Genomic DNA, 20,810 nt, shown 5'->3' on the forward strand with positions numbered 1-20,810 from the left:
GAATGTAAATGAAAAAAAAAATGAGTGTTTTTTTTTTCTTTTTTCCCAGAAATCTAGTAAAGAAATAGACAAGGAAATAGGCAGTTGCTGTAAAATGTGGTTCTATAATCTTTGTTAGTGTTGTTGTATACATGATGCTGTGGATCTCCATAGGAAGAAGTGCCTCTACCTGTCTGGAACAGTCGGGAAGGCCTTTGAAAAAGAAGGTATGCTTGAGCTGCCTGTTAGTGGGTTTGGGAGTAGACTTATCTGTTAAGAGAGAGTGAAGCTTGTAGGCAGATAGAACAGCTCACTCAAAGGTACAGAAGGAAGAAATGGCATGATGTGTTTGGGGAGAGTTGTTAGTAGTTCAGCATTGCTGGAGTTGCGCGTGCAAAGTAAGCATATCAGAAACGAGGTGGGGACCACATCACAAAGGGCCTCTCCTTGCTTTTGAATTTCTTTAGCATCACCTTTGTAGGCGAGTATTGCCATCAGGCCAGTGTGTACGAATTCACACCCAGAGCAGGAGGCAATAGGATGGAGGATAATCTCCTCTAGTGGATTCCTTTGGAGTCCTGAGGAAGTTGCAGAAGAACTGATCTCATGAGTAATCTCATAAGATTTGCTCCTTTTTAGATGACCTAAGAAATCCTCAGTAACTATCAGGCAACTTCTGAAAGTGCAGAATATGCCATGAATATTTTTAGTGCAAGGTGTCGTAATAATAGTGTTGGCAGAAGTGTTGATGCCGCCAACTCCCTGATAAAATTAACGTCCTCATATGTAGGATAACTTTCAGTTTAGGACAGTTGACCAGTTTTAAAAATCGGAAGTAAAATTTATATACCGCGAAATACTTAGATTTCAAGTTTAAATTCTGTGTACCCTCCTGTGCGCCTCACCCCAATCAAGACATGGAACATTTCCATCACCTCAGGTAGTTCCTTAGTTCGCCTTGCTCTCTACCAGTCAGTCCTGCCTCACCCAGGCAGCTAGCCACTCTTGATTTCTGTCACCATAGATTGCTTTTACCTGTTCTTGAACTTTGTTTAAATGGAATCATAGAGTATGTACTTTTTCGTTCCTGGCTTTTTTCACTCAGCATAATGTTTTTTTGAGATTCATTCATATTGTTGTGTATATCAGTGTTGTGTTTGCCGAGTAGAATTTCACTGTATGAGTATACCACAATTTGTTTATTAATTCTCCTGTTTGATGGACGTTTGGATTGTTTTCTGTGAACTTCTTATACATATCTTCTTGTGGACGTGTTCTTATATTTATTGAGTAAATGGTAAGGAGTAGAAATACTGGGTCATAGGTTAGATGTATGTATAACTTTACAAGAAACAGTTTTCCAAAGTGATGATACTGTTTTATACTTTTATCACCGATGCATGCAAGTGTCAGTTGCTGCACATCCTTGCTAGCATCAGGTGTTGTCATTTTAATTTTAGTTATTCTAACAAGTGTGAAATGCTATCTCATTACGATTTTAATTTTCATTACCATGATGACTAAGATTTTGAGCACCTTTTCCTATGCTTATTGACCTTTCTTATATCTTCTTTTGTGAAGTGTTTCACTCTTTTGCCCATTTTTAATTGGGTTGTCTCTTTGTTACTGGTTTGTAAGAGTTCTTTATATACTCCAGGCACAGTACTTTGTCGAATTAATGTTTTACAAATATTTTCTCCCAGTCCATGGACTGCTTTTATATTTCCTTAACAACATCTTTAGATGAAAAGACATTTTTTATTTCGGCAGTGCCTAATTTATCCATTTTTAATTTTAAGGTTAGTGCTTTTTCTGTCTTCTCTAAGAAATCTTTGCCTACCCCAAGGTTGCAAGAGATTCTGTGTTTTCCTCTACAGATTTCATGACTCTAGCTTTTATGTTTACTGTGATCTCCTTGAATTAATTTTTTTTGTGCTGTGAGGTAAGGAATGAGATTCATTCCTTACCTCACAGCAACTGTGTTTATCCACTGTTCCAGCACCATTTGTTTAAAAAACTTTCCTTTTTCCATTAATTTGCCTAGGGTCCTTTGTCCAAAATCAGTTGACCATATATGTGTAGGTCTGTTTCTATTCTCTTTATTCTGTTCCATTGATCTGTTTTTTGATCCTTATGCCAATACCAGATTGTTTTGATTACGTAGCTTTATAAAAAAGGAAGTCTTGAAATCTGGCAGATTTAAAGATTGGTTTATCTCTTCTAGATTCTTTGTTTTTCTATATAATTTATAGTACCAGCTTCTTAATTTCTACAAAAAGAAGCACACATACACACAAAAACAAAGCCTGTTGGGATTGGGATTGTGACTGTGAAATTATTGACCCATATATAGAAATATAATTGAGTGTTTGTTGACCTTGTATCCTGTGACATTATTAGTTTTAGTATTTGTTTTGTGGATTCCTGATGATTTTCTACATGAAAATCATGTTACCTGTGAATAAAGACAATTTGACCATTTTTAGTATGTACATGTATACAAAATATATAAGCTATACTTGAAGACAAAGAGACAAAGAAAAACACAAACCCATAATTAAAGCAAAAAAGAAAAACAGTTAATTTTTTCAATGCTCCTTGTTTCAAAGGGGCTGCTGCTTTAATTCAGTCTTCTTAACTTGGGATTATTGTTAATTTATTTTTCTTTATGGATACCCAACAAGTAATACCCTTCATAGCAGTGGGTTTTTTTGGTGACTTTAGTAATGTAGTTAATTTCTCTGGGCCTCAGTTTCCCATCTGTAAAATGATAGGGTTCAGTCAGGTTATTTTCTAAGGTCTCTTTCAGATTCCTGCGAGTTCTTCATTTTAGCTCTCAGTACATCACAGACAGTCAGATGGGTATAGAAAGGGTGTTTTTAGAACATATCGTGACTCTTGTTATTTCTCTGTTGTAAATATGCTAGAGAATTGCGAAATCATCAGTTGAGTTCATTATATTAATTCTCTTTATCCTGGAAACTTTGTCCTCATTTTGTTCCATTTATGCCTGTGGCTCTGTGTTGAGTTTATAGTTAACGCACTTAAATTTTTCTACAACTTTTGTTTCTAGGCTTCACAGAGCCCAGTGTGCAATTAAACAGACTCAGGTAACTGTTCAGAAAATTGGAAAGGAAATTGAAGAAAAACTAAGACTCACATCTACAAGCAATGAGCTGGTAGGTTTTTACATATTAACCTATTTAAATTCCTTGATTTCTAAATGTGATCACCGTATTCTTCTTGTATTTATTTCCCTCTTTTTTCCCCCAAAAAACTTCAGGTAGTTTTTTCTTTCTTTTTATTTTTCCTCTTAATGTTTCACTGAGACTTCTGTTGGTATTTAAATGTTATAAATAAACTTTCCCACCTGCTAATAGTGTAACATACAAAGTGCCTGCCTTTTTATGCTAGTTGGAACTTTAGATTACATACAATTACTTAGAAGATAATCAAAAGCTATTTTATTAATATCTTATAAATGTGAACTCTAGACGTAAACTGTATAGTGAATGAAAAATAGCTGCCAGAAGAAAAAAACTAATAAACTGTAGATACTAATCTGCTTTTAAAAGATGAATTTAAAATTATTTGGATTGAATTTAATAGGTTAGTTTATGGACAGTGTTCTCTTTTGGGAAAGATTCTTTTAATGAGGTATTTCCAAAGAACTAGAAATTCCAATCCAAATGGACAGATTTAAGATATTAGTATAATTTTGGGGTTGCTTTATACTCTTCCTAGTGGGGAAAAATATATTAATTTTGGAATGAAGATTCCGTCTTTTTAAGCAGAAGAGTGGGTATAACTAATAAATGGAACTTTTCTCAAAATGAAGTCACAGTGCTAATGATAGCTTTTGATGAAATTTGTGCTATAGATAATGATACTTAAAACTCAAATCCTCAAATTAAGTCTGAAGTGAAAAATTTTAAGTATTTGTTTGCACAAACTCCATAGATAGGCAGTATCTTCCAGCTGTCGTTCACAGCACTATCAACTTGGCAAAAGGTCTTTATGTCCCTAAACAAAAGTTCCATTATCTATAAGATTTGTCTGAGATAATAATTCAGTGGATGAACTATAGAAAGCAACCTTGCAATTAACCTATACAGACTTCTCTCTTGTGGAATTTGAAATTAATGGATGATAAAGTATTTAATCTATATAAAACTGCTGACTGAGCTTCCCTGGTGGCGCAGTGGTTGGGAGTCCGCCTGCCGAAGCAGGGGACACGGGTTCGTGCCCCGGTCCGGGAAGATCCCACATGCCGCGGAGCGGCTGGGCCAGTGAGCCATGGCAGCTGAGCCTGCACGTCCGGAGCCTGTGCTCCGCAACAGGAGAGGCCACAGCAGTGAGAGGCCTGCGTAACCACAAAAAACAAACAAACAAAAAAACCCAAAAAACTGCTGACTTTGACCTATAAATGACAGTGTCATATAGTTCAGTCTAATATGTAAAATGGCTAGTGCTGTACCTGGCACATAGCAGGCATACAAAGTATGGTAGCTGCAATAACTATGGTAGTGACACTTTTTATTCATACGACTTTTCACACCTATGGAAAATCTTCCACTTTGGAGAAGCTATAAAACCACCTCCCTTTGTAACTTAGGTCCAGTAAAGGACCAAACTCCAGGCCACAGATATATTGGAGGAGGAGAAAAAATAGCTAATTTTAATCCTTTCTATAGTATACAAAAATACCACATTTTTAGAGCCTTTGGGGAGAAAGTGCTAGGTTTTTTCTTATTTTCCTCTCTCAAGGCAAGACTGGGAAATTACTTATTTCATTAAGTGACAGCATATGTTTTGTCTCAGTATGGAAAAATGTATGTTTAATCCTATTTTTCTAAAATATAAGTGGTGACACGCAGAGCAAGGTGATAGAATGTATGAGTTTAAAGAGGTCAGGTTCAGAGGTTCACTGTGTGTTTTTATGCGGCCTAGTCAACATATAAGAAAATCACTGGATTTTTGAACTGAAAGTGAACCTAGAAATCTAGTTCCCTTATAACCTCACTTAAAACCACACTCCCCTCAGTACCTTCTGTCCCCTTCCCTGCTTTGTTTTTCTCCATAATATTTATTACCCTTTAACATGCTATACACTTCACATATGCATTTTATTTGTCTGTCTCTCTAAACTCTGTGAGGAGAGGGATTTTTGTCTATTTTTTTTTCCTCACGGCTGTATTTCCCAGTGTCTAGAAAAGTGTTTGACACACAGTAGGAGCTCAATAAAATTTGATGAATTTAAGGATGAATCTAGTGTAATCTCTTTTTAAAAGAACAGGAAAATGAGACCTAAAGAAAGTAAGCAACTTTCCCATGATCACTGACAAATAGAGACAGAAATTTTGGTTTCCTTGTCTCCTTTCAGAGGGTAATACCAGGTACTTGTTTGTTATCTACTGTAAGGTTTACCTTTAGGAAATTAGAAGCCCTTACTATTATATATATATTTTTTCATTCCCTTTCCAAATTGGTCCCAGGTCATTATACTTCAACCCAAGCATTTTCAATATATAAGAATTAATTTTAGTCTAAGTATAAATACAGTCAGAAGTCATATTTGATGTGTAAAGAAATCAGATTACCTTCTAAGATCAAATGTAATTAACTGTTTAGAAGAAATTGGGTTCATACTTGATGACTTCTGAAACTTTGACTCTTTCTCGTCAATGTCCAATGTAATTTTTTGGCATTTAATTATGTTTTTTAGGAAATTTCTGCTGTTGTCATTTTGAATTTTTGCTTAAATGTTTTGGATTTTGTCAAATTGCCTTTCCTTGTATCTGTTGAGATAATTTTATGTTTTTCTCTTGTATTATGATAGTGAAGTACATTGATTGATTTTTGAATGTTCATCCAACTTAGGATTGCTAGGGAAAGCCCCTCTTGTTCATGATGAATTATTCTTTTTATGTATATTTCTAGATTCAATGTGCTAAAATTTTGTAAAGGATTTTTGCATTTATATTAAGGTGGAATATTGATCTGAAGTTTTGTTTTCTTGTCATCTCGTTGTTTGGTTTTGTTGGGGTAATGTTGGTCACAACTAGTGAATTGGGAAGTGTTTCCTCTATTTTCTGGAAGAGTAAGTGTATAAATGGAATAATTTCTTAAAGGTTGGTAGAATTTACCGGTGAAGCCATCTGGGCCTTTGTGGAGTCTTCTTTGTGGGCTTTGAGTTAGGAACTCAATTCTTTAATAGTTGAGGTGTTACTGAAGTTAGCTACTTCTTGGGTAGGCTTTGGTTGCTTGTGTCTTTCAGGGATTTGTGCATTTCATTTAAGAGGTCAGTCTTTTTAATTTTAACTATTGGGTATATAGTGCTTTCTTAGTTTGGTTTATAATTGTATTTCTATTATGATAATTTTTCATATCTTTATTGGTTATCTTTTTTTTTTTTTTTTTGCGGTACGCGGGCCGCTCACTGCTGTGGCCTCTCCCATCACGGAACACAGGCTCCGGACGCGCAGGCCCAGCGGCCATGGCTCACGGGCCCAGCTGCTCCGGGGCACGAACCCGTGTCCCCTGCATCGGCAGGCGGACTCCCAACCACTGCGCCACCAGGGAAGCCCTATTGGTTATCTTTTAAGAGGTGTAATTTAAAATATTTTTGCCCATTAGGAAAAGAAAAACTCTATTTAGATTTACAGAAAACTTGTAAAGATAGTTCAGAAAGGTTCCATACACCTTTTGTCCAGTTTCTCTTAATGTTAACTTCTTGTATAACCATGTTACATTTGACATGGTACATACAACTTGATATATCATCAAACCAAGAAATTAACATTGATACATTACTACTAACTGTGGATTTTATTCAGGTTTCACCAGTGTTTCCACTATGTCATTTTTATTTTACAACAGTTTTAGATTTATAGAATTATTACAAAGATAGTACAGAGAGTTACCCTGTAAACCCCACACCCAGTTTCTCCCATTATTAACATCTTACCTTAGTATGGTACATTTGTCATAATTATTGAACCTGTATTGATAAGTCATCATTAACTAAAGTCCATGCTTTATTCAGATTTCCTTAATTTTTATCTAATGTCCCTTTTCTGTTCCAGGATCTCATCCAGGAAACCATACTGCTTTTAGTAGCTTCCTTAGACTTTTCTTGGTTGTGAAAATTCCTCAGACTTTGATTTTTTTTGATGACTTTGACCGTTTTCAGGATTACTAGGTCAGCTGTTTTATATAATATCCCTTGATTGGGGTTTGTCTGATGTTTTGTTGTGATTAGACTGGATTCTAATGTCTTTTTTTCTTCCAGTATCCAGTCTAGGACACCACACTGGTTTTAGTCATCATGACTTCCTAGGCTTCTCTGATCTTTGACAGTTTTTCATTCTTTCCTATTTTTAAATCACCGTGACTAATCACTGTTGATAGTGACCTTGATCACTAGTTAAGGTGATGTCTCCCGGGTTTATGCACTCTAGAGTTCCCTTTCCCTGCTCAATTTTTTGAAAGCCAGATTCTAAGCCCAGCCTCCACTCCAGAGGAGGGGACTGAAGCTCCACCTCCTGGGGGGGAGACTATCTACACACATTATTTGGGTACTTTGTGAGGAAGATTTGTCCCTTCTTCCCTCCACGCATTTATTTATTCAGTTGTTTAATTATCAGTATGGATTTGTATCTATTTATTTTATACTTTAGGTTACAATCTGATACGATGTTCTTTATTTCCTTGCTTCAACTGAGAGCTCTCTCAGGATGGCTTCTGTGTCCTTTTGACATGCCCTCATCTCTTTTTTGTTCGTTTGTTTTTTTAAAGCAAGTTCTTAATTTCTGGCACTATGTGATCTGGACTCATCAGGTATTTTCCCTGTCTCAGCCCTAGAATCAGCCATTTCTCCTAGGAATCCTGTTCCTTTCATTGAATAATGGAATTTAGAAACAAGATCTGGGCACTGGGTGTGCTTGTTGCTTCTGAGTTGTAAGTGCTTCTAAGCCCTCTCAGTGGACAGAGCTGGTATATACAGGTATCTTGTCTCACTATGTATTAAACTTAACATACATTTATTTATCTATTTTTTGCTGCATTGGCTCTTCATTGCTGCGCGCGGGCTTGCTCTGGTTGCGGCGAGCGGGGGCTACTCTTCGTTGTGGTGCTTGGGCTTCTCATTGCGGTGGCTTCTCTTGTTTCGGAGCACCGGCTCTAGGTGCGCGGGCTCAGTAGTTGCAGCATGTGGGCTCAGTAGTTGTGACTTGAGGGCTCTAGAGTGCAGGCTCAGTAGTTGTGGCACACGGCCTTAGCTGCTCCACGGCATGTGGGATCTTCCCGGACCAGGGCTCGAACCTGTGTCCCCTGCATTGGCAGGCGGATTCTTAACCACTGCACCACCAGGGAAGTCCCTTCCCTCATTTTAAAATGGGACTTTTGTCTTCTTATGCTGTGGTTAAAGACTGTGTGGGCATGCACGTGTGTGTGTGTGTGTGTGCACATTTCTGGATACAAGTCCTTTTTCTGATATGTGTGTTGGCAGTATTTTCTTCCAGTCTGTGTCTTGCCTTTTTGTGTTCTTAGTGATGCTTTCTAAAGAGCAAAAGTTTCAAAGTTTGATGAAATCCAGTGTATTTTTAAAATTTATTTTATGGTTAGGGTTTTTTGTGTTCTTTCTAAGAAATTTATGCCTAACCCAAAGTCACATAAATTTTCTTCTGTTTTTTGTTTTAGAAATTTTATAGTTTTGGGCTTTACATTTAGATCTATGATCCATCTCAAGTTTTTTTTATAAGTGAGGTAACAAACTCCCTTATTATTATAGCTTTGTTGTCTTAAAACCAGATGGGGTAAGTTCTCCAGCTTTGTTCTTTTTAAAAATTCCTGTGGGTTTCTAGGTTCTTTGTATTTACAAGTGAATTTGAGAATGAATTTATCAGTTTATACCAAAAAAAAAAGCCTGCTGGAATTTTGATTAGGATTTATAGATCAATTTGTGGAGAATTGCAATCTTAACCATATCAAGTTCTCCAATCCATGAACATGGCATATCTCTCTCTTTTTTCTAATAAATTTATTTATTTTTATTTATTTATTTTTGGCCGCGTTGGGCCTTTGTTGCTGCACATGGGCCTTCTCTAGCTGCGGAGAGTGGGGGCCACTCTTCATTGTGGTGCGTGGGCTTCTCATTGCGGTGGCTTCTCCCATTGGGGAACATGGACTCTAGGCGCGTGGGCTCAGTAGTTGTGGCTCGCGGGCTCTAGAGTGTGGGCTCAGTAGTTGTGGCTCACGGACTTAGCTGCTCCACGACATGTGGGGTCCTCCCGGACCAGGGCTCGAACCCGTGACCCCTGCATTGGCAGGCAGATTCTTAACCACTGCACGACCAGGGAAGTCCCAGCATATGTCTCTTTTATTTTGATTTTTTCCTTAATTCTCTCAATAATATCTTATAGCTTTCACTGTAGAGATTCTGGGCATCTTTTATTAGTGTTATTCCTAAGTATTTTATGGGAGGTTTTTTTGTTTGTTTTGGGCATTATTGCAAATGTGATTGTTTTTGAAATTTTGTTTCTCATTTGTTTCCTGCAAGTATATAAGAATACAATTCATTTTAATTTAGCAATCTTGCATCTTGCAATCTTTTTATATTAACTTTTAAATTCTAGTAGTTATTTTGTAGATTTCTTGGGATTTTCTTTATAAACAATCGTGCCTGCAAACTTGGAATGCTTTATGTGCTTTAATTTTTCTGCCTTATTTCAGTAGCTAGGGCATACAGTACAATGTTGAATGAAAGTGATAAACATGGAAATACTTTACTTGTTCCTGATCATAAGGGGAAATCATTCATCCTTTCTCCATTAAATATAATGTTAGCAATGCCTTTTATTGGCTTTAGGAAGTTCCCTCTTATTCCTAGTTTCTGAATTTTATCATGAATGGATGTTGAATTTTGTCAAATGCTTTTTCTGCATTTATTGAAATAAATGATCATGGCATTTTCTTGATTCTGTTACTGCGGTAAACTACATTGATTTAATTTCAAGTGTTTAACTAACATTGCATTTATGGAATAAACTAATGGCTACAATATAGAGTACAATCTTTATAATACCTTGCTAGATATGATCTGGTAATATTTAAGAGTTTTTGTGCCTATATTTATTAGGGATATTGGGAAGCAGTGTTTTAAATTACTTTGTTAGATTGGTATTAGGATTGTGGTAGCCTGGTAAAATTAGTTGGGCAGTGTTCCTTTTGCCTACTCCACCTTGACTAGAAGCGGAAGCCTCCTGGATTTTTAACATTTTCAAATAGTCTGCCGAGATTTCATGTCTTTTTATTCATTATGAGAATATTTAACTTTTTTTCACTTAGCATATTTGTAATAGTGATTTTCTTTGATAATTTTAACATCTGGGTCGTCTCAGAGTTGGCATATGTTGATTGTCTTTTCCCTAGAGAGTGAATCACATTTTCCTGGTTCTTCGTATATTGGGTAATATTGCAGAGTACCCTGGACATTGTGAGTGTAATTTTGTGGAATTTCTGGATTTTGTTGCTTTGTTCCAAAGAATATTGATGTTCTAATTCTAGCGGGTAGTTAACTTGGTTAGGCTCAAACTGTCATGCCTGCAATGGACATTGCCTCCGATTTCAGGTCATTGCTCTCATCCTTAGGCACAGCTGCTCTCTGTTTGCCTCATGCAGATATGATTTAGGATTCAGAAACTCAGATTGACTTTAAACAGAATTCGAGGTGCCCCATTCTCTGGCTTCCTCCATTCTGGTGGCCTTGATTACCTAATCTCTTTTCCCTGGTTCCTCCTGCCAGAAAGATAGTTGTCTTTCTGTTGGTGTTTAACCATAGACACCCTCAGGGCAAAGTCACAGAAAAGGGGAATTTCACTCCTCGTGTTGGTTGTTTGCACCAGGTTCTGAGTTTACCCCAAAATCTGCCTGCCATTGATCAATTTTTAGAACCCTCATGTAGTAGCTTTTTGTATTTTATCTGGAGTCTATAGCTGTTATTTATGGAAGGACCAATTTGATAGGTACTTAATCTCTATATCAAACACAAAACTCCTGTATGTTTTATTATTACATATATTTTTGCTTTATCTCCCTAGCTGGACCTGGGTTCTAGGCCTGATATTGCCACTGAGTCTATGAAATTAATGGATTGGATTAAATATTTTCTAAGGAAAAGTTTGCCCTTTCTTAGTGGCTGAGCAGGTATAGGTACAATAGAAACAATCTATAAATGACGTTTTAAAGCAAATTTGTTAACTTATAAGACAACTGCCATAGTTCTAAAACTTTTTTCAGATTGTTAACTATTTCCATTTTTTGGTGGGAAAACTAGTATAGATGAATAATGCCCTAAACCACTCAAGACCCCTTTATACTCTAAATATTGTAAAGATCTCAAAGAATTTAGGGTATATCTATTGATAATGCTTAGGTTAATAAAAGACAGATGAATCCTCACATTTACTTCTGCAATCAATCTGTTGTGATATCACAGATCTTAGAGACTGGAAGACTCCACAATACAGTTATGAGAAAATGATAGTGAAAAAGGTAGATAGCAGCTTAGTATTATTATGAAAATATTTTTGATCTCACAGACTGAAATGGTGTTAGGAATCCTCATGGTTTCCTGAACCATGCTTTGATAGCTTTTGCCTAAAAAGCCTTTTTGGCTCCAGCGTAATCTACAAGAAGAAAATTGTTTAACATGTCATTTACAGATTGGTGTGTCATACTGAAAAGAATCTTTAACATTGTCCATCGCTGTCTTTGTAAAGATGCATAAAAAGGAGTATGCTTGCAAAGAGATGAACGTATCTGTGATTTTCAGATCACAGACAGTGTTGTATAAAAACACTAAAATCCAATCAAAAGTGATCCTTTGGAGATGTACATATGACATTAACTATACTAGGAGTAAACAGGTAAGTAGAATGCAGAAACCATTAGAAGATATTATATTTATGGAATATTAAAATCTTTGAGTACTTAGATTCATTTGAAAGGAAGCAGAACCAGATTCCACTTGGTCAGGGTTTGTTTACTCATCAGAAATTAGAGCCAGCAATCCTGGTTTTGAATGACGATTTATTTCTGTAAATGGGCCAGTTTTTGCACATGGACCATAACACAAACACACTAGACACACACCTTCCTGTATTAGTTTAATATTTAGACTAACTTGTACCCTTAGTTCTTTGATTCTAGTAAACATAACCCAATTTGAGCATGTACCCTGGAATAGAGCAGATTAACCCCCCTACCTATGCATATCCCTGTGTTCTTTGAAGAGTTGTTTTTCTTTTCTATTTTTTTTCTCTACATAGGTAGAATCTAGTTTACATATTTTTTGGAGAAATTCGAGTTAAGGAAATTGAACACGTCTCTTTGTGGGAAAAGATTGCTTCCTAAGAATTTGTATATTTTTTCCCTTAGTGATGTAAAAACACTGATCACACTACTGGATTACCAAAGAAACCCAGATTGTTTCCTGATTCCTCTTTCTTTCATGATAAGCAGCCTCACTGACTTTTGGTCTTTGTTTTTACAGGGAGTTGGCAGGGCAAAATGGCTTTTGTCTCCACTGGACCCAAGCCCTTAGAAAACAGAAACTGTTTCTCATTTATCTAGAAGCACGTAGTAGGCCCTTCATAAATATTTGATTCGTTCAGAAAAAAATTGCTTAGGAATGTTTTATATTTCGTAGAGTTTTCCAGTCAAATATAATAGTGATGATTGGAAATAAGCTTTACTGCTTGAATGTCTTTAACAGATGATCATACCATCTGTTCAGAATCAGTATTTCAGAGATGAGGAAGAAAGCATTTTGGGTGAGAAACGATAGCTGTAAAGTACTTTCCACACAACTGCCAAAAGTCATTTTCCATGCCCATTGCCTCAACAAGGCCATACCATTACTCATCTCACTGAGTACCCATGCAGGAATTCCTCATTGTCTGTGAATCAAATAGAGGTGCTGAGTTTTTTCTTTTAAAGTTTTCCACCAGCTCATCCCAGGGCTTAATAACCTATTCAGTTTACTTAATGAATGTTTTTTTTCTCCCCATTAAAATTTTACTTAGTATATGTCTTAAGAAGGAGACTGTTTGGTTAAGATTTTTGTCATGGAAAATGATGGAAAGCATATTATTGACACTATTGATAGAGACTAGGAGAGAAGGCTACATACCTTCATAGTGCAGTAATTGTGTGTGAATGCAAACATGTGCAGGCACATGTATGTTCATTGTGGGGGTAGGATTTCAGATTTTATCTGGAGGCAAATTGTGGCAAGGTATTTGGATTAAAAGGGAGTCAGAGTAAAGTTTAAACCATGGCTTTATAGGTTGAAGTAGCAAATATTTTTATGGAAAGATAAGTTAACAAACTTATTAGGTAAACTTAATTGTATATTTGGTAGAATGTGTCTGGGATTTGTTTTATTAAATGAACATTCAGTAAAATTGACTTTTTTGAGGTACAGTTCTATCACTTTTTAAAAAATGAACTTTGTGTTTTAGAGTAGTTTTAGGTTTACAGAAAAATTGTGCAGAAAGTACAGAAAGTCCCCCCCCATTTCTTTTGTTATTAACATCTTATGTTAGAGTGACACATTTGTTACTATTGTTGAATCAATATTAATACAATATTATTAACTAAAGTCTGTAGTTTACCTTCGGGTTCACTCTTTGTGTTGTATAGTTCTATGAGTTTTGACAAAGGCACAGTGTCATGTATCCACCATTACAGTGTCATACAGAATCGTTTCACTGGCCTAAAAATCCTCCATGCTTCACCTATTTATACTTTTTTCCCCTCCCTCAGAACACCTGGCAACCACTGATCTTTTTACTGTCTCCACAGTTTTGCCTTTTTCAGAATGTAACATAGTTGGAGTCATACAGCATGTAGCTTTTTCAGATTGGTTTCTTTTACTTAGCTATATGCATTTAAGGTTCCCTCATGTCTTTTTAATAGCTTTTCATAGCTTGTTTCTTTTTATTGCTGAATAATGCTCCATTGTTATTGGATATGCCACAGTTTATCTTTTGACCTATTGAGGTACATTTTGGTTGCTTCCACGTTTTGGCAATTATGAATACAGCTGCTATAGGCATTTATGTGTAGGTTTTTGTGTGAACACAAGTTTTCAGCTCATCTGGGTAAATATCTAGGAGCACAATTGCTGGATCATATAGTAAACCTATGTTTAGTTTTGTGAGAAACTGCCAGACCATCCTCTAAAATGGCTATACCATTTTGCATTGCCATCAACAATGAATGAAAGTTCCTGTTGCTCCACATCCTTACCCACATTTAGTATTGCCATTGTTTTGGATTTAAACTATTCTGATAGGTGTGTAGTGGTATCTAATTGTTTTTCATTTTTAAAATTTATTTTATTTTATTTTTTATTTTTTGGCTGCGTTGGGTCTTCGTTGCTGCGCACAGGCTTTCTCTAGTTGCAGCGAGCGGGGGCCTCTCTTCATTGTGGTGCGCAGCCTACTCTTTGTCGCGGTGCATGGGCTTCTCATTGTGGGGGCTTCTCTTGTTGTGGAGCACGGGCTCTAGGCGCGCTGGCTTCAGTAGTTGCCGCATGCGGGCTCAGTGTTGTGGCTCACGGGCTTAGTTGTTCCACGGCATGTGGGATCTTCCCGGACCAGGGCTCGAACCCATGTCTCCTGCGTTGGCAGGCAGATTCTTAACCACTGCGCCACCAGAGAAGCCCCTATCTAATTGTTTTAATTGCAATTCCCTGATGACTTGTGATATTGAGAATCATTTCATGTGCTTATGTGCTTATTTTCATATGATTATCTCTGTATCTTCTTTGGTAAGGTGACAGTTCAGATCGTTTGCCCATTTTTTAATTGGGTTGTTTATATTTCTATTGTTGAGTTTTTAGAATTCTTTGCATATTTTGTATTCTATTCTTTATCAGATAAGTTGTTTTCAAATATTTTCTCCCAGTCTGTGGCTTGTCTTTTCATTCTATTAGTCATTTTTGCAGAGCAGAAGTCTTAATTTTAATGAAGTCCAACTTAACAATTTCTTCTTTCATGGCTCATGTGTTTGGTGTTGTATGTAAAAAGTCATCTCCAAGCCTAAGGTCACCTAGGTTTAGTAATTATTATTTCACATTTAGATCTGTGATTGATTTTGAGTTAATTTTTGTGAAAGATATAGGTCTATATCTAAATTTTGTTTGTTTGTTTGTTTGTTTGTTTGTATGTGGGTTTCCAGTGGTTCCAGCACCATTTGGTGAAAAAGACTATCCTTTCTCCATTGAATTGCTTTTATTCCTTTGTCAAAGATTAGTTGACCATATTTGTGTGTTTCTATTTCTGGGCTCTATATTCTGTTCCACTGATTTGTTTGTCTGTTCTTTTGCCCATACCACATTATCCTGATTACTGTAGTTTTATAGTAAGTCTTGACAGAAGATAGTGTCAGTCTTCCAACTTTGTTCTTCTCCAGTATTTTGTTGGTGATTCTGGGTTTTTTGCTTTTCTTTATAAACTTTAGAATGAGTTTGTTGATATCCACAAAATAATTTGCTGGGATGTCAGTGAATCTATAGGTCAAGTTGGGAAAAATTGATATCATAATAGTGTCTTCCTATCCCTGAACATGGACAATTTCTCCACTTATTTGGGTCTTCTTTGATTTCTTTCATTGGAGTTTTGTAGTTTTCTTCATATAGATCTTCTACATAATTTGTTAGATTTGTACCTAAGTATTTTATTCTTTCATACTAATGTAATTGATGTTGTGTTTTTAATTTCAAATTCCCATTATTCCTTGTTACGTAAGAAAGCAGTTGACTTTTGTGTATTAACCCTGTATCATGCAACCTTGCTATAATCACTTGTTAGTTCCAGGAGGTTTGGGGTTGGTTTTTTGTTTTTGTTTTGTCAATTCTTTGGGATTTTCTACATAGACAATCATATCATCTGTAAACAAAGATGACTTCATTTATTTCTTTCCCAGTATACATAGCTTTTATTTCCTTTTCTTGCCTTATTGCATAGCTAGGACTTTCAGTACATGTTTAAGAGAGTGGTGAAAGGGGACATCCTGTGTTGTTCTGCAACATAGGGAGAAAGCATCTGGTTTTTCACCATTAAGTATTTTGGCAAATATTAGTAGGTTTCTTGGCAAGTATTCTTTACCAAATTGATGAAGTTCTCCTTTATTTCTAGTTGAATGTCACATGCTTTTTCAGCATCCATTGATATGGTTATATGATTTTATTTTTCTTTAGCCTGGTTGATGTGGTGAAATCCATTAATTGATTATTGAAAGTTAAACCTGTCTTGCATACCTGCAATATAGTTCATTTGGCCATGGTGTATAATTCTTCTTATATGTTGATGGATTTGATTTGCTAATATTTTGTTGGGGATTTTGTACCTATGTTTATGAGAAATACTGGTCTGTAATTTTCCTTTCTAGTGATGGCTTCGGTTTTGGTGTGAGGATGATGCTGGCCTCATAGAGTGAGTTAGGAAGTTCTTCTGTATTTTGGAAGAGATTTTCAAAAACTGGTATAATGTTTTATTTAAATGTTTGGTAAAATTTACCAGTGAAGCCATCTGGATTGGTACTCTCTGTTTTGGAAGGTTATTAATTATTGATTTAATTTCTTATATATATATATAAGAAACCTATATATATATATAGGCCTATTCAGATTGTCGGTTTCTCCTAGTGTGAGTTTTGGTAGATTGTTTTTCAAGGAATTGATCCATTTCATTTAAGTTACCAAATTTATGGGCATAGAGTTGTTTATAGTATTTTTAATTATTCTTTTAATGTCCATGAGATCAGTTGTGATGGCTCCTCTTTCATTCTTCATATTAGTAATTTCTGTCTTTTCTTGGTTAGCCTGGCTAGAATTTTATCAATCTTACTGACCTTTTCAAAAACACAGCTTTTGGTTTTGTTTACTTTGTGATTTTCTCCATTTAATTTATTCTGTTTGGAGTTCACTAACTTCTTAAGTCTGTAGATTTATTTCTTTTGCCCAGTTTGGCAAGTTTTTAGCCATTATTTACTACAAGTACTTTTCATTCCTGCCTACTTTCTCCTTTCCTCCTGGTACTTGATGATACAAGTGCTAGATCTTTTGCTATCATTCCACAGATTTCTGAGGCTCTGTTCATTTTTATCTCTATTGATTAAATTGGGTAGTTTCTATTGTTTTATCTTCCAGATTAAAGATTCTTTTCTCTCTTTCCTACATTCTGCTGTTGAGCTCATTCATTGAGTTTTTTATTTCAGTTCTTTAGGTCTTCACTTTCTTTATTGAGATTTTCTGGGTTTTTTTTGTCAAAATGTTCTATTTTTTTGTTTCAAGCATGTTCTTAATTTCTTTTTTTTAATTAATGTTTATTGGAGTATAGTTGATTTACAATGTTGTTTTAGTTTCTACTGTACAGCAAAGTGAATCAGTTGTACATTTACATATATATATATCCACTCTTTTTTAGATTATATTCCCATATAGGTTCTTAATTTCTATTGAAGCATTTTTGTGATGGCTGCTCTCAGATCGTTGTCAGATAGTTGTAACATGTCTGTTTGTCTCAAGTGTTGGCATCTATTGATTATCCTTTTTTATTCACTTTGACATCTTCCTGTTTCTTGGTCTGATGAGTGATTTTTGATTGAAACTTGTACATTTGGGGTACTATGTTATGAGTCTCTGGATCTTATTTAAACCTTCTATCTTACCTGACTTCCTCTGACACCTCTGGTAGTGGAAGGAAGAGGCACCATCTCATTACTGCCAGGTTGGGGTGGAAGTCCAAGTTCCCCAAGAAGCTTCCATTGACACTCATGTGGCAGAGGAGTGTTTGTGTGTGAGTGTAAGAGGGTTTGTTAGTGCTGACTAGGAATGGGATTTCCAGCTGCCCACATAGGGAGTAAGGTGGTCTCAATAGCACTGCATAGTAGTGAAAGTTCTGACTCTCTACTTGGCCTCCTCTAATATTACCCAGCAGGAAGGGAGAAGGTTATCTTGTTACAGCTGTAGTGAGGCTGAAGGCTCCCACTGACATTATAGGGGGCTTGGTTACTGACTGTCTGTAAGGGATGAAAGCACCAGGTCCCTACTTGGCTTTCTCCAAAATCTGTGGAATATTAGAGCACCTATGTTCAGCTTGGTAAGGATGGAAATCTACTTTTTGTTTCTATGGATTTGCTTATTTCGGTCATTTCATATAAATGGAGTCTGTGGCCTTTTAAAACTGTTTTTTTTTTTTTAGTTAGCATAATGTTTTCAAGATTCATCCATGTTGTAGCATATATCAGTACTTCATTTCTTGTTATTGCCAAATAATATTCCATTGTATATATACCACATTTTATTTATCTGTTCATCAGATGGTGGACATTTGGATTGATTTCATTGTTTGGCTATTATGAATAATGCTGCTATAAACATTCATATTCACATTTTTGTATGGACATGTTTTTTATTCTATTGGATATATACATATGTCTAGAAGTGGAATTGCTGGGTCCTAAGGTAATTCTATGTTTAACATTTTGAGAACTCCATTTCTTTTTTATTATTAATTTGTGTCTTATTGTATTGTGGTGTTAGGAAAGAGGCCTGAGATATTTTATAGTGTCTTTTAGGTTCTTAGAAAAACTGTTCCCAGATTTTGGATTTTATTTCTACTCTGTTCTTTGCTTACATCTGTATTCTTTCCATTAAAATGACAGGTGCTGATAATTAAGTTACTCAAGAGATCTATAAGTTACATGAGTATTAAAGTGCTTTAAACCAATCACATTTTGAAACATTGTGAGTGCACAGTTATTCATAGGCATAACTTTTATATTCATAAATTTACCTGTGCTTTTAATTATTTAGAAAAAAGAAAGTGAGTGCCTGCAATTAAAAATTTTGGTGCTTCGAAATGAACTGGAAAGACAGAAGAAAGCTTTGGGACGGGAGGTGGCATTACTGCATAAGGAACAAATTGCATTACAGGACAAAGGTGAGTAAAAACACCATACAAACAGCCTAGCCTCCACATTCAGTAATTTTTCTTTCTTTTTCTCCATAGGCTCAAATAGTCATCTTTGTATAAATATACTAAAACAATTTTTAAAAAATTTTTGAAGTATTTTGAAGTTAATATGTACAGTATAGTATATACACACACAGACACACTTCACATTTTCACAATGAACACACCTGCATAAGCAGAATCTCCATCAAGAAACAGAGACAAGGACCCCAGAAGCCCAGAAGTTTCATGTTCTCTTCCATTCATGGCATCTCTAGCCAGACTAACTACTACCTTGACTCACTATACCATAGATCGGGTTTGCCTAATTTTGAACTTTATACACATAGAACCATATAATATGTACATTTTAGGTGCTGGCTTTTGTTCAACATTTTGTTTGTAAGATTCATCCCTACCTGAATGTAATATAGTCTTAGTTTATTTTTGCTGCCAATAGTATTACGCTGAATGAACATGTATTTATTTATTCTTGCTTTTGGCATTTCATTAATTTCTAGTTTGGGACTATTACAGGTAATGTTTCCATGAATGGTATAGTACGTGTTTCTTAAAGAAGTTTTTTAATGCATAAACCCAGGAGCAGAATTACATAGTCATAGTATATGCATATCTTCAGCTTTAGTAGGTTGTGTCCAAAAGTTTTCCAAAGTAGTTGTGCCAATTTACCTCTTCTCCATCCAACAGTGTTTCCTCCATCCTTGTCAGTGTTTGGCACTTTCTGTCTTTTGTATTTTAGCCTTCCTGGTGGGTATGTTGTTAGTGTCTCCTTGCAATTTTAATTTTGATTTCCCTGAAGACTAATGAAGTTGAACACTATTTCGTATGTTTCTTGCTGATTGGGATACATTCCTTTTGAAGCACCTGTTAAAAGTCTTTTGCTGCTCCCCCCACTTCTATTGGTTTGAGTAATATTGTTTTTTGATTATATATTATGGATATGGTTTCTTTGTTTGAAATATGCATTGAAAATATATTCTTCCATTCTGTGGCTTGCTAGTTCACCCTTTTGTGATACCTTTACATGAACACAAGTTCCATTTTATCAGTCTTGTCTTTTCTAGTTAAGGTCTTTTGTGTCTAGTTTAAGAAATATTTGTCTATTTTAATGTCATAAAGATCTTCTATGTTTTCTTTTAAATGCTTTACTCTTGAACTTTTTACATTTATATCTATAATTCATCAGGAATTGATTTTTTTGTGTGTGATGTAAGGTAAGAGTCAAGACTCACTTTTTATATATAGATAGTCAATTGGCCCAGCACCATTTATTGAAAACCATCCTTTCCCCATTGCACTGCTGTTTCTCTTTTGTCATAAATAAGGTAAACATATACTTGTCTGTTACAAGACCATCTGTTCTGTTTCACTGAACTGTTAACTCTGTTCTTTTGCCCTTATCTTACTGTTTTAATTTCTCTCATGTTATATTTGGTCTTGCTCTCTGTTCAAGTTCTTCAGCTTAGCTGTTCTTCAAGATCACCTAGGTTATTCTTGTCCTTTTGCATTTTCATGTGAACTTCTACACAGAAAAGAAACCTTATTAGGATTTTGATTGGGAATACATTTGATATATTTACCAACACAATTGGGGTTAATAGACATCTTTACAGTATTGAGTCTTCCAATCCAAGCAAATGGTATATGCCTTTGTTTGTTAGATCATTTTTACAAAATCTTATTGAAATAAAGTAGCTGTTAGTAAATGGATGTTTTCCATGATTCACTGAATTTATCAATATTTCTATTTTTGATGTTTTATGATAACTGTTACAACTATCTTTA

General features: G+C 35.5%; 1 protein-coding gene across 2 annotated transcripts in view; it reads left to right on the forward strand.

Annotated features, from left to right (window-relative positions):
- UVRAG (UV radiation resistance associated) overlaps positions 1-20,810 on the forward strand; it is a 308,009-nt gene that overhangs the window by 129,096 nt on the left and 158,103 nt on the right. For both annotated transcript variants that reach the window (XM_081240490.1, XM_081240491.1), the window contains 2 exons: positions 3,053-3,158; positions 18,866-18,992. In XM_081240490.1, coding sequence (XP_081096616.1) covers positions 3,053-3,158; positions 18,866-18,992 — 233 coding nt within the window. The remainder of the gene's footprint in view (positions 1-3,052; positions 3,159-18,865; positions 18,993-20,810) is intronic.

This window comes from Mesoplodon bidens, assembly GCF_964165515.1.
Source record: "Mesoplodon bidens genome assembly, chromosome: 7".
Lineage (NCBI taxonomy): Eukaryota > Metazoa > Chordata > Mammalia > Artiodactyla > Ziphiidae > Mesoplodon > Mesoplodon bidens.